Source organism: Aulostomus chinensis, chromosome 3 (genome assembly GCF_037954235.1).
Source record: "Aulostomus chinensis isolate RoL2024-O1b breed Wild chromosome 3, RoL_Achi_v1.0, whole genome shotgun sequence".
NCBI lineage: Eukaryota > Metazoa > Chordata > Actinopteri > Syngnathiformes > Aulostomidae > Aulostomus > Aulostomus chinensis.
This window is the reverse complement of record NC_141322.1, coordinates 22,460,260-22,473,927: the sequence shown is the minus strand read 5'-3', so window position 1 is coordinate 22,473,927 and position 13,668 is coordinate 22,460,260. Positions and strand designations below refer to the sequence as shown.

Genomic DNA, 13,668 nt, shown 5'->3' with positions numbered 1-13,668 from the left:
TTAACTTTTGGCATTTAAATTGTGTCTAATTTCTTTTATTGTACTATTTACCTGATAGCAGTTGATCAATGTCTTATACTCAAATATACATAGAGTCCATATTGATATATACTGCATGTGTACCCCTTATTTCTTACTGTAGGCTAAAGTTTGACCAGGTCAAAAGGCTTCATGTGATCCCCCCTTGATTACGCCTGACGAGGCCAGTAGGGGCCCTTAGTACTTTAATGGGTATTTTAATGTTTAACATTCAATTCGTAAGAATAAATTGTACCTTTTGAGGTTGGTGCTCTCAAACCTTCAGGGCTTTTTTCCCTAATTTTTTTGTACTTTTTGATAAAGTAGCACTGCAGCTAAAGTACTTTGTCCTTGAATGAATTCAACACTTTCAGCTTGCAAACATCTAACGCAGCGATGTAGTTTGCCTCACTTGAAAATCTCTCGCTCTATACATTGGCTCCAGTGTTCTTTTTTTTTTCTTTGAACAATTGATAGATATGTTTTCATGCTTATTAAGTGTGTTTGTGTGTGTGTATCATGTCTTTGCGGGAACTGCGTTTGTCTTTTTGAAAGTCATAGTGAATTGGTTGCTTGCTGGGCCTGATAAGAAGACAGCCGTTTTCTCTCGGCGTGTTTTGAGATGTTATAAGCCGTCACACAGCTGCTCTGCCTGTCTTGGATAAAAAAAAAGAAAGCTTAGAAAGTAAAGACGAGAGGAAGAATTTCTTTTTATGCCCGCTATCATCGTGTAACTCCTTAATTATACTAAGAACTTCCTGTTGTGCATCGATCCTGCGTTTCTATGCTTGCTCCTTTTCTCTGTAACCCAAGTTGGAAATGATGTTGCAACTCCTTGACAGATATTTCTCATTTTGCAAAACTGTTCTGAGACCAGTGTGAAATGTGTTATTTCCAGAAAATACAGTCAATTGTAAATGATTTTGTAATATTTTTAGATTTAATGTTATGCAAGAGACTTCTCGTCTCATGTGAAACACACTTGTTCCTCAGGATTTATACTGAGTAGGTGTCTTTTTCTCTCCCCATCCAGGGGCTATGCAGTGGCCAGCAGCAGTGATGACAGGATGAACGAACCTCCCACGTCTCTGGGTCTCGTGCCGCATCAGGTCAGACACCGAACGTTCGCTTCCTCCGTTCACCTCCACGTGGTCATCCACGCACTCTATTGTAGTGCACCTGTTTGTGAAATATTTAAAGTTTCAGTGTGTTGACTTACGAATGGATTATGAAAATGCAATCTAGTACTCTAATAACTAGGTGTTCCTCTCTGTACAATCACTTGAAATTAATGAATGACGTTTTCATCACTTAATGTTTAATGGGGTCCTCCACAACAGAACCCACCATTTTACCTCTACAACGATAGTCCAGACTTTCATGTTTTCCAGCTTGTGTCAGCTCATCCTCTATCATACCCGTTTGAATTTATTTAAAACTTACTGAAGCTGCAGCGAGTGAGTGGGGAGTTATCTGCTCCGCGAAAAAAGCTCTCAGTAGATTGTAGACGTCTGCCAGAAGCATATTTAGTCTTTTCAATCATAATTAATTATTTTATTTGCTTATTTTGATTATGTTGAATTAATATGTTTTATTGTCATAAAGAAAAGGGTTGAAGGCAGAGATATTTTTTTATCACCTGAATGGGAATCGTGAGGCACCGAGAGATTCAGTCAGATCCAATCTCTTAACCTTTGAGCAAAGCTGGGTTTTGTGTCGTTGTGTTCCCTGATCTTTTCAGGTTAATATATCACACTTATCTACTGCATAAACAGGCCATTTTTATGAAAAATATCATCTTTCCTGTGAGGGAGATAATAAAAGGTCAGACAAATATGCACATGCTGAATACGTCCATGGATTTGACTTCTCTTTCAGCTGTTCTGTATAAGAATGTGGCTCATTTTCCACTGAACAATAATGTAAGTTGAATCAAGTTCATTTCCATAATATCAAACATATTTGAAACATAAGAAGTATTTTTCAGTCAACAGTGGAAGAATAAATGATCTGTAAATATCCACCCATCCATTTTCTTCTGCTTATCCTGTTGGGTGAGAGGCGGGGTTTCACCCTGGACGGGTCACCAGTCCATCACAGGGCCAACACATACAGACAGACAACCATTCACACTCACAGTCACACCTACAGTCAATTTAGAGTATCAATCAGCCTCGTCCCCTCTTGATGTCTTTGGACTGTGGAGGAAGCTGGAGTACCAGAGAGAACCCACACAGGAACAGGGAGAACATGCAGACTCACACAGAAAGACTCCTGGCTGGGACTCAAACCCAGAACCTTCTTGCTGTGAGGCGACAGTGCTGACCACTGCACCACCGTGCCGCCTTGTAAATATCCAAACTGTGCATTTGCCCTCCCTGATCGTTGTCACGTATCAGCATTCCCATTTACGCCATCATCACCGTCAGTATTCAGCAACACAGTTTTCTGAATTTTTGTATTTCAAAAGCAGCAATCCAGAGAAAACTAGTGTGCAAATGTCCCATCTTGTATTGTATGGAGAGAGTGTGGTGAGAGAACAGAGTAGTGAACAGATTGAAAGTGCCGGCAGGTTGTGAATGTGTGTGTGTGTGTGTGTGTGTGTGTCCACTGCTTTCATGTATTTTGGCTAGAATTCCTGCTCCTCTATTTATAGCGGGTAAAATAACTATTGAACACGTCACCATTTTTCCCAGTGAATATATTTCAAGTGGTGCTATTGACTAAAATTTTCACCAGATGTCGGTAACAACCCATGCAACCCACACGTGCACAGAAATCAAACCTTAGATGTCCATAAATTAACTTATGTGTAATAAAATGGAATGACTCTGGAAAAAAGTATTGAACACACTTAGTTGAATTTATTTAATACTTACAGCCTCAAGACGCCTCCTGCATGGAGGAATGAGTTGCATGCATTGCTCAGGTGTGATTCTGGCCCATTCTTCCACACAAACAGTCTTCAGATCTTGAAGGACCCTCCTCTATGAAATCTGTAGTTCTTTCCTTTTTGGTGATTGGTGGATCTTTCTGGCAGCTTTGTTTTCTTTCTCTGAAACCGGGTGAGTTTCCTTGGATGTGTGTTTGGGATCATTGTCTTGCTAAAATGTCTACCTTTGTTTTGTCTTCATCGTCCTGGTAGATGGCAGCAGATTTTTATCAAGAATGTCTCGGTACATTTTTCCATTCATCCTTCCTTCAGAGGTTTGCCAGCACCGTGTGCTGAAAAACAGCCCCACACCATGAGTTCCCACCTCCACACTTCACCGTGGGTTTGGTGTTTTTGGGGTGATGTGCAGTGCCATTTGACCTCCTAAAATGGTGTGTATCATGGCATCCAAAGAGTTCAGTTCTGGTCTCATCTGACCAGACTATGTTCTCCCAGGATTTCACAGGCTCGTCTAAATATTGAGCAGCAAACTTTAAACAAGCTTCAACATGATCTTTCTTCAGCAATGGAGTTTGGCGTGGTGAGTGTGCATACAGGCCATGGCTGTTGAGTGCATTACTTATTGTCTTCTCTGAAACAATTGTACCTGCTGATTCCAGGTCTTTCAGAAGCTCTCCACAAGCGGTCCTTGGCTCTTGGACAACTCTTCTGATAATTCTTTTAACTCCTCTTTCAGAAATCTTGCGAGGAGCACCTGGTCATGGCTGGTTTATTATACTTCCAGATTATGGCCCCAGCAGTGCTGGACGTTCACTGGAACATTCAGGAGTTAGAAGTCCTTCTGTAACCAATGCCATCTGTATGTTTTGCAACAATAAGTTTGCGAAGGTCTTGACAGCTCTTTGCTTTTACCCATTATGAGATGTTTCTTTTGTGATACCTTGGTAATGAGACACCTTTTTATAGCCCTTCAGTTGGAACTGAACCAGAACCTAATTTACACTGACAAGGGAAAGGATTGCTTTCTAATTACTGATAGATTTCACCTGGTGTCTTGGCTTTCTGTGCCTTTTTGCACCTCCATGTCTTCATGCGTTCACTACTTTAACCCTGTGTCATTCCATTTTTAAACACATAATTTAATTTATTGGCATCTAAGGTTTGATTTCTTTGCACGTGTGGGTTTCATGGGTTGTTACCAACATCTGGTGAAATTTTCACGTCACTAGCACCTTTAGAAATATATTTGCTGAGAAAAATGGTGGCGTGCTCAATACTTACTTTACATGCTGTATCTCTGTTTATACACGGTCATGCAGCTGAGTAGCTTGAAGCTGCATCTTTTCCCTGATGCAACAGTGGCAACTTGTGGGGAAGTTCAGAAACTACATGATATCTTATTTATCAAAGAGACAGGAAGTGATAGGAAGCGGAAGGAAAATGCTCACCGTCTTGAGTGATTGGCCGTGGAATGAGTTGTACAGTCTTTTGATACAGTTCAACCTAAAATTATGTGAGTATCCATCACATCAGAGCTTCTCCATTACCCCACCGTCCCACGTCCCCCGTCCCCCATCCCGTCCCCCCGTTCTCATATATAAAGTCCATGTGTGCCAGAGCTGGCAGCTGCTCTGCAACACAACTCTGGAACTCTCTGCTGCCTCACATCTGTTAGCTGTGCTCCATCAAACAATTCAAATCTCACCTCAAACCACTTCAGCTCGTTCAATATAAGCCTTTTATTCGCTTGATTTATTTTGTTGTGATGTATTGTACGATGTCCTTTGGTGCTTCAAAAGGCACCTATAAATAAAAAGAATTACTTTTGGCAGTATTGAACCTCTGTCCTTAAAACTCCCAGAGCAGTGTTTTTCCTGACCGTATCAATACTCCACTCCACTCCACCCAAATATACAAACACTCCTATTCTTTGCTCTTATACTCAATTTCAAACATTAAAAGTGACGTAGAGCAGTTGAAAGCTTCCTTCTAGAGTGATTTTCATAGAAACAGGTCCACATCTTACGATACAATATATATATATATATATATATATATTCAATGAAAACCTGTAATTGTCTCTGACAACAGTGAGCATACAAACTGAGACGCAGATCAATGCTCTTAATAACAGCCGTTTCCATATAGGTCCAGCGTATAGCCGCTCTCGCTCGCCCGCGCTCACCCTGACTCACTTGGCCACTTATCTTTTTTCACTTAATATAAATTTGCCATTTTTACTGAAACAACGGGCACAATGACATATAAAAGATAAGAGCCAATGAATTCTTTAAAAAAAAAAAGTGCTCCATCATTCGACCCTCTGCTCTGTTCTGCGCGGTACTTTAGTGATAGTCATAGTTTACTTGATCTTTTTCAGGTTTACAAATAGCAGGTGTGTGTGTGTGTGTGTGTGTGTGTGTGTGTGTGTGTGTGTGTGTGTGTGTGTGTGTGTGTGTGTGTGTGTGTGTGTGAATAAGAATAACCCTGGTTGAATGAAGGTGCTGTTGAGCGGAGCTAAGACCCATATTGTCCGGCCAAGAACTGAAAGCTCTTAACGTCCACTCACATGCTGTTCTTTACACAATAACTGCTCCCAGATGTTCAATATATTTGTCATTTTCACTGACATATCATTGAGTCAGGAAGTAATTTCATACTTGTGTATACATGACAACAAAATGTGTGAAGCTTTTATTGAGACACAGGTGGATGTGTGAGTGTAGCGGTGTGTGTGCATGGGGTGTGTAATTAAACAATCGGTGTAATCACTACTCATAAATACAAGTCAGGATTTGAACAGTGACGCATGTTGGAAACACTGAGTGTTGTTGCCTCTGTGACACCAGGGGGAGCTCTTAGAGTGTTTTTAAACAGAAAAAAAGTAAAGTCAGATTCAATGTTGAATGCACTGGGGTTTTGTTTTTTTGTTTTAGTTTATTTCCCTTATTAATGAACGTCTAAAACTTCTGTTCCCTCACAAGTGACAGTCTAAAAGGTGGCTTAATCAGTCTATACACACAAAAAAAGGCATAAACATGAATTAAATGTGCTTGTCGTTGTAATTCTGCTCCTGTGTTCCTCCTCAGCCAAGTCCTTAACATGTCCATCTCCTCTCCACAGATTCGAGGCTTTCTCTCAAGGTTCGACAATGTCCTCCCCGCCAGCTTGGCCTTTGACAAATGTACTGCCTGCTCACCGATTGTAAGTGCAACAAATTACAACCAAGCAGTTAAAATGCTGTGTGTTTATATATCCAGTGTAGTAGCAAAGCTGTGTTTTGACAGCAAACATGGATCGACGGAATCTGGCTGTAATTAACTTATCAGATCAGTTACTATGTTGCACACATGTTTTGAAACACAAAATGTAGCCCTAGCAGAAATGTAGGGGGATTCCCATCTTTCCCATTTCTACATTGTTAAGTGAGTAGAGCTGTGTTGAAATGTTGCTCCTTGAGGAATACTGAGGACGTGCACACACAGAGAGAGAGAGAGAGAGAGAGAGAGAAAAAGTTGAAAAACCATATGGTAACAATCAGGCAGCAGTTGCTCATTGATGTCAGTGACTGTCGTATGAGGAGAATTAGCTCCCACCACTGCTGTGTGTGTAATGACGGGCTGTTGAAGGGTCCATATATCCTAAATCAGAGAAGTGTGGTGGGAGAGAAAAATACCTTTTACCAGGTTTTCTTTGGTCCAAAGCCCACTGGCCAGTCAGGACTCAGAGAGGCAGCATCTTGAGATTAGGGGTAAGATCAAGGGAAGGATGAGAAAACCTTAACTCAGAAAGGGAGAGAGAGAGAAGGAACAGGGGGAGGGTAAAAATAGAGGAAGAGAAAGGCTGTTGTGATGAGTGGAAGGCTGGTTCCCTCTCTTTCTCCCCTTGATTTCAATGCAGTCTTTGTGTCTATAAAGAGCTCATAAAGCCACAGATCTATCACTTTCATGTGAAGACAGAGAGAGAGGGAGAAGGGGGGAGGGGGGAGGGAACTGTCCAGCTTGTACACTAAAAGTTTAAAGTTTCTCCACCTACGCTGCTCCTAAAAAAAATAAACAAAAGCATGAAGGTGTCTTATTTCTGCCTGTGTGACTGATGAGATTATTTGGCCTGTGCGTGGGGCTCGTTGGGTTTGAACTGAATAAATGAGCCTGCGTCGTCCTGAGCAAGTCAGGAGAGACGGTCCCTCGCTAAGAGAGGGGCGAGGGTTATGAAGTGCAGTCGGTGAATATGTTTTGATTCATTTAAATCCCTCCCACACATTTTCCTTTTCTGTTTTGCATTTGCATTCGCCTTCCACACTTTTCTTCCCAGCCAAGTTCAGACCCCCCCCAAAACACACACCATCTTCCAGCTTTTCTCCTCTCTACAGTTTTACCTTTTCTGCTGCTCCCTCTCTTTTGTGTCTCTCTGTCCATCTATCAGCCTGTTCACTGAAATGTGTTTGTGTCTATCTTTGTCTTCTGTGTGTGTGTGTGTGTGTGTGTGTGTGTGTGTGTGTGTGAGCGAGCGAGAGAGAGCTGGATTGCATTGCATGTGTGTCTGTGTGCTGCAGTCAGCTGTGTGCTGCCAGGTCACCATGGAAACAAAACAATTCAGCCCCTGTCTGGGCTGGAGACGTTCCTGTAGAGTTGGGGCTTTTTCACAAGTGTGTGTGTGTGTGTGTGTGTGTGTGTGTGTGTGTGTGTGTGTGTGCGCGTGTGTGTGTGTGTGTGTGCGTCGGTGTCTGTCTGTCTGTTTCCTAACTCTTTTTTTGTGGCTGCCAGCCAATAAAACTACACACCAGAGAGTAAAACACAGCTGACGTGGCTTCGTCTAAAATGGTGCCAGGCACCTCTTACTACAACTTCTTATACTAACACTACCAAATATGTAACCGCTATTAATAGAGATGCTGGTTTTTCTTTAATTACTCACAAAATAATCATGATAAACAAAATTGATTATCCTCATGTCAGAGATTGTTACACACATAAAAGATTAAATCCTCTCAAACTAAAAAACAATTACAGTGATTTATACTGTGTATAATAGTGCTGTTGATTGTGTCGACAAAAACAGGGTCTATTTCTCAGCTTGTACCTGGCAAACTACTTCACCACACACTAGATATTCAATTATCAGTCGTTAACTATTTACAGCGTTAACTCCTCTTGTATTCTTCCATCTTCCTATTAGCTATTCCGCTGCTAGTGATGTGATTTGTTCTAGGATTCAAACGGTTCTAGATGATCATGGTTTGTTAATAACTGATACATATGATCTGTTTTATTCCTGGTGACTTTCCGGAATAGTGTCTCCTCCGGTTCCTTTTTAGAAGCGTTGAATTCCGTATTTTCGGCTTTTAGCCCCTGTACCGCCCACCCATGTCTGAAGAGTTCAAGGATGCTCCACACCTACGCATTGTTGATCCGTAAACAACCTCTAAAAGAAGAAACTACGACTGTCAAACAAATTAAGAGAGTAGAAAGGAGTGGGGCTTCTGATGGAAGGAAGCTGTTAAGACAAATGTTTGTGAATGAGTGCGTGTGTGTGTATACAGTGTTTATGTAGCACACCATAGAATCCAGCTGTTGACTGTATTTAAAGCTTGGCTTAATAGGTGCTATCTGTCAACAGTGTGTCATGGCTGCTGAAGATGTCATCAGAAGAAACACCGGTTAAATGCGATGGAATATTAAGTGGAAACCCTCAATGAGAGCGAGCTAACCAGGAAGTGTCACCAGTTAGGTACTACGTTAGCGCGAAGCTGTAACTAGCATTAGCCAGGATTGTTAGCCATGCTGACAATAAACTTCAATATCCAACTCCTCCAACTTTGTTATCTACAGTCACTTTTGATCATGCGTGTCTCTGTGAGATCCCGAGTCCTCGGAATGACCACGCTGAGTTTGAGTATCAATACCAAGTGTGACAGCCTGCGTCTGGACTGAAGCGTCTAGTCTGTGCCTTCATACGATTAAAATACTTCTGTGGTCTCCCAATTTTTAAAAATTGGTCAAATCAAGGTTTGAAAATCCTCTCGTCTGCAACAGTGTCTCTGTGTGACTGGCTCTGAGTCACTTTATTAACTTTATCACAAGATCATCACAGTTATCAAGTTGCTGTCTGTGTCGGTTGTTGTTATATTTCAACAAAGTCTGATTTACCCGCTGGCGTCTCATGTAATAGATCCCATGGATGGAAGTGGAGAATCAAAGAAATAAAAGAAAAGAGAAGTTGAAAAGATGGACGAGGGACACGACGGTGTGTATTGTGTGTGGTGTGTCTGGCTCCTGGACTAGACGCCAGGTCTGCAAACGCACAAATGCGCGCAAGCAGTAATGGACACATTGTGTGTTGATGTCTGAGGTAGAGGTAACCGTACACCTGCAGAGGAGGATCTGTGGGTGTCTGTGAATGTTGGGCCAAGCCTCGGAGGGTATTCAGTAGGGCAGGATGTGTGTCTGTGTAGGAAAGAAGGTGTGGGTATTTGAAGTACTACTTTAATCTCTGAGACAGGTTATTCTAAGAGACCACTCAAAAATATTTATTTTGTCTTGCTAAAAGATAATCTGGTTTGAGGAGAAGCTGCCCTTTTACCACCTTGTGAGGTTTTTGATTTCACTTAATCTGTCTTCTTGTTCTGTGAGTCATTACCATGATCTGCTCTCCCCTTAAAGTCTACATATTCGATTCAAAGACATATTTAGCATTCAAGGCTGTGAGAAAAAAGAAAAAAAAACTTTCAGAAACATCTTGGAAAACTTTTTTTAACCAGTGTTTCTTCTGACGACATCTTCTGACTTTTGGTCAGAGACGGAATAAAGTATCTTTGAAACATTCATGGTATAACTTACAACTGTGACCTTTTTTTTCCCCCTTCTTGTTTTACATCCAGGTCTTGGATCACTATGAGAAGGAAGGTTTCAACTTCCTGTCCAAGGTTTTTAATTCCTCACACTCCTTCCTAGAAGACCTGACAGGACTGACTCTGCTGCACCAGGAGACACAGGCTGCTGAGGTAAATCACACACCTTACACACCAGTCCCTCCAGAAAATTGTCCAAACTGTGATTGCATAAATGAATGAAAAATCAGCCAAGGGCTTGAATATCTTCAAAATGCGCACACTTCCATGGCAAAAAGTTGGTGATTTCACCGTAAAAAGCTGGAAAATGTCGCATTTTTTTGATGATGCGGGAGCTGCCCTTTTCGAGGAGGTGATGTCAACTCTGCGACGGTAGGTGACACGTCATCACCTTGTGCTCGCATTCCTGCGTGCAAAAGCACCTTCAGACATGGAGAAGCTTGGTTGCAGAGCGAGCCGCTCCCCCAGCTGAGGGAATGAAGTCTCAGGGTCAGTGCAACCTTCACTGAGCAGCCTCACTCATCATCTTACAAGAGCTCCATTCAGCCTGAACTACACTGCAACACCAAAGCCAACATTTCAGTTATACTTACTCTGGAGGCCATTTTTATTTTAGTGTGGATGGATTATGAAATATATATTTGGAGATACCAAATTTGAATTCAAAGGCAATTCTAATTATACTGTCGCTATAGCAACACAAAGTGTATGTTCTTGGAACGACGTGGGGTATTATGTTCCAGCAAGCATCCAGAAAAGTCAGTGGTGGAATATGGGTGGTTTTCCTCAAGACTCCCCTCTGACATGAGCCAGAGGGAGTGGAGGGAGAGAGAGAAAATAAAGCGTGTGTTTGTGTGTGTGTGTGTGTGTGTGTGTGCGTGTGCGTGTGTGTGTGTGTGTGTTCGTGCGTGCGGGTGCGTGGGTGGGTGGTGGGGGTTGGGTCTGGTCCTGCAGAACTGTGGGAAAATCCCACGTACTTCCTCTCCAACTCCTACTCATAACATACAGATGGAGGAGGGAAGATTGGGGAGTAAGAGTGAGGGAGGGAAGGGAGAGGAAGAGGAGGGGAAAAAAGGAGCATAGATAAATGAAACAGTGGAGGGAGACTTTTTTTTTTTTTAAATGTATGAAAGACAAAAGTTGACCGGATTGTGAGAAGAAAGAACCAGTAATGAAGACTATAATTAGGTTTTGTTTCTCTCCATCCCCTAATTTCTCTCAGCCTCACTCTCTCTTTGTCCCCGTCTCTTGCTATCAATCATTACCTCATTATTCTCTCCATTTCTTGTGCATCTCTTTTCTCCATGTTCACCCTCCTCCCCTGACGATGCATGTTGAAGAGTCTGGCATTAGTCTCCTTCTCTTCAATCAGACGATGGAGAGATTGTTTTGATTGCTCAGACCACCAGCGCCAGAAGTCTTAGTGCCTGTTTCCTGTACACAGATTAGCCGTTCTCAAAACTACTGCACTTGGAGGACGTCCCTTCAAGTTTTTGTTTTTTTTTAATGCCAATTCCAGGAAGGGACAGAAATTCTCCTCGCATCGTGAAAGCATATTATTACTTATCTCATGCAGGAACCCACTAGAAAAAGGCCTGTGGCTCCTTTTCAGGTTCGGACCCATATTTTGAGAAGTGCTGGCCTGAAATAATGATAATTGTGGTTGTAAAAAATTACGGGTTTACGTATGAGTCATCGCTGAATGAAGGTTATCACTCACTGTCGCTTCTGTAATTGCTCATTGCCTCGTGAAAATTTCTGTCACGTCAGGAAAGGTTTTCATGCTCCTTTATCCTTGACAGAGTTATTCACCCTTTTTCCTGTTTTATTGGCGAAGTTAGATACATTTATGATGGTCTGTGTGTGTCAGGCTATGATAGAATATCAGAGTGACTGATAAGATTAGCCTTAAATTGGAAAAGGTTGGGTTTTATTATGAATTTAAATGACCTCATTTGCATATAAAGTTAGTCATTCCTACAATGTTCTCTTCTGCCTTTGAATCTTGGCAGTGAATTCATTGTAGGCCGTGTGCATCTGTGTGTGTCTTGTGTGCGTCTGTGTGTGTGTGTGTGTGTGTGTGTGTGTGTGTGTGTGTGTGTGTGTGTGTGTAAAACCATTCTAAACTATAATCTACGTCACCAGATAGCTGTAGTATGTACTTATAGCCTATTTTGGGCGAATTTGTAACCTGAGAACCACTTTTTATGCGGTCACCACATGGTTTTTGGGGGAGTTCAAGCTTGGTTAAAGTTTAGACTGACTGAACATTGTGTGTGTGTGTGTGTGTGTGTGTGTGTGTGTGTGTGTGTGTGTGTGTGTGTGTGTGTGTGTGTGTGTGTATTTCTGCACTGCTCTGTGTGAATGGCTTCTTTGTGTGATCAGCTCTATTGTGATTATGGTAGGAGCATGGTAGGGTGGAAAATGGACTGGGAATCTGGCGCCTGCACTATTAGGTTCATGTTTTGGAAAGCTCGTTGAATGTTAATTTCAACGTATGTCACGTTCTTCGTAAAGAAAAAACAAATCAGTTTTGCCCAGACGATTCTAAACAGTTATGAGCTGACTGTATTTTTTTCTGTATTTCGATCCGGTCCTTCTTTTCTCTCCAGTGTGTTCAGCATGACCACTTTGAGTTCATATAACATACCTCAACTGTTAGACTGGGAAGAGCGATTTGTTCTAAATAAAACTGAACGAAATACTAAAATACACGTAAGCAGGTTAGTCCGAAAACATTCTACTAACTTGATCTGGTCAAAGTCAGCCTAACGTAACCAAGATGCAGCTGATCCATTTATTGAGGCTTTATATGCTTCTGTGGGCCCCACATTGGTCTGGACGTCCTGTCCGTGTTCTGTGGGTCCTGCTGTGGTGGATCAGCTCACAGTCGAGGAGGCATCATCATGGTGGCCTTTAGGGTTTAAAAAAAGAGAGAGAGAGAGAGAGAGACGTTCTTTGATATGAGATTACAAAGACTTGAGGTCATGTGATGTGGTCTCTTAGAGTAGGTGTAAACATATTTGCCCGTAGATGTAAATCTCTTCACAAGTCAGGTGTTGGTTTAAATATCTCTAATTATACTGTTTCTTTTTTTCTTTTTTTTTCAAATAAAAAAGCAGAATTTTAAAGAGCAGAACGTTCGTTGGAATGCGTTCCATTTGGAAGGTAAATGGGTGTTTTGGCAGCTTGGAAATGGCACTTTAAAGTCTGGACGAATTGGTGAAGGTGCATCAAGAATAGTAAATGAAACGACCGTCTGTAATTTTCTCCTTAGCTGATTAATATTCCACCAACCAACCCAGTTGGAGAGGAACCGATCCGGTCAGATGAAGCATGTCGATCCATTCAGGTCATCTCCCAATGGGGGTTTAATGTTTGTCACTGTTTGTTTGAAAGGGCTGTTCAAACTGTGCTAAGTATTGTAACAACTGTTACAGCAGGCAACTGTGTCATAGTGCAGCTACGTGTTAGCCTATCAGAACAGGGAGCTGTGTTCTGGATGACTCTCCCTCCTGAAGCCAACTTCACTGTTGTGGGTTGGGTCGGAGAAAACAACAAACGCTTTTTTGGACATTCAGAAAGGAAATGAGTGTCTGTACAAGATGTTGTCCTCTCCTCTGACTCCCACCCACTGTCTCTGGTTTGGCAGAAAAAAAAAAGTCATATGGAGTGAGCGCGTGCATATATACAGAACATCCTTAGAGGGACATACAGGGATCAGTCTAATCCTTATTATGTAAAAGGACAGGGGGCACAGCCGAGGGTTTCTCTCTCTCTCTCTCTCTCTCTCTCTCTCTCTCTCTCTCTCTCTCTCTCTACGCGCACACACACGCACACTCAAACAGACTCACAACAATGCAAACAATATAAAGCCTACAGATCCAGTGCTACTCTGTTTTTTGGT

At 42.0% G+C, this 13,668-nt stretch overlaps 1 protein-coding gene across 1 annotated transcript in view; it reads left to right on the top strand.

The window, feature by feature from the left end:
- Positions 1-13,668, top strand: part of atg7 (ATG7 autophagy related 7 homolog (S. cerevisiae)) — a 46,897-nt gene that overhangs the window by 13,166 nt on the left and 20,063 nt on the right. Inside the window, exons 17-19 of the mRNA XM_086199727.1 lie at positions 1,052-1,127; positions 6,035-6,115; positions 9,792-9,914. Coding sequence (XP_086055853.1) covers positions 1,052-1,127; positions 6,035-6,115; positions 9,792-9,914 — 280 coding nt within the window. The remainder of the gene's footprint in view (positions 1-1,051; positions 1,128-6,034; positions 6,116-9,791; positions 9,915-13,668) is intronic.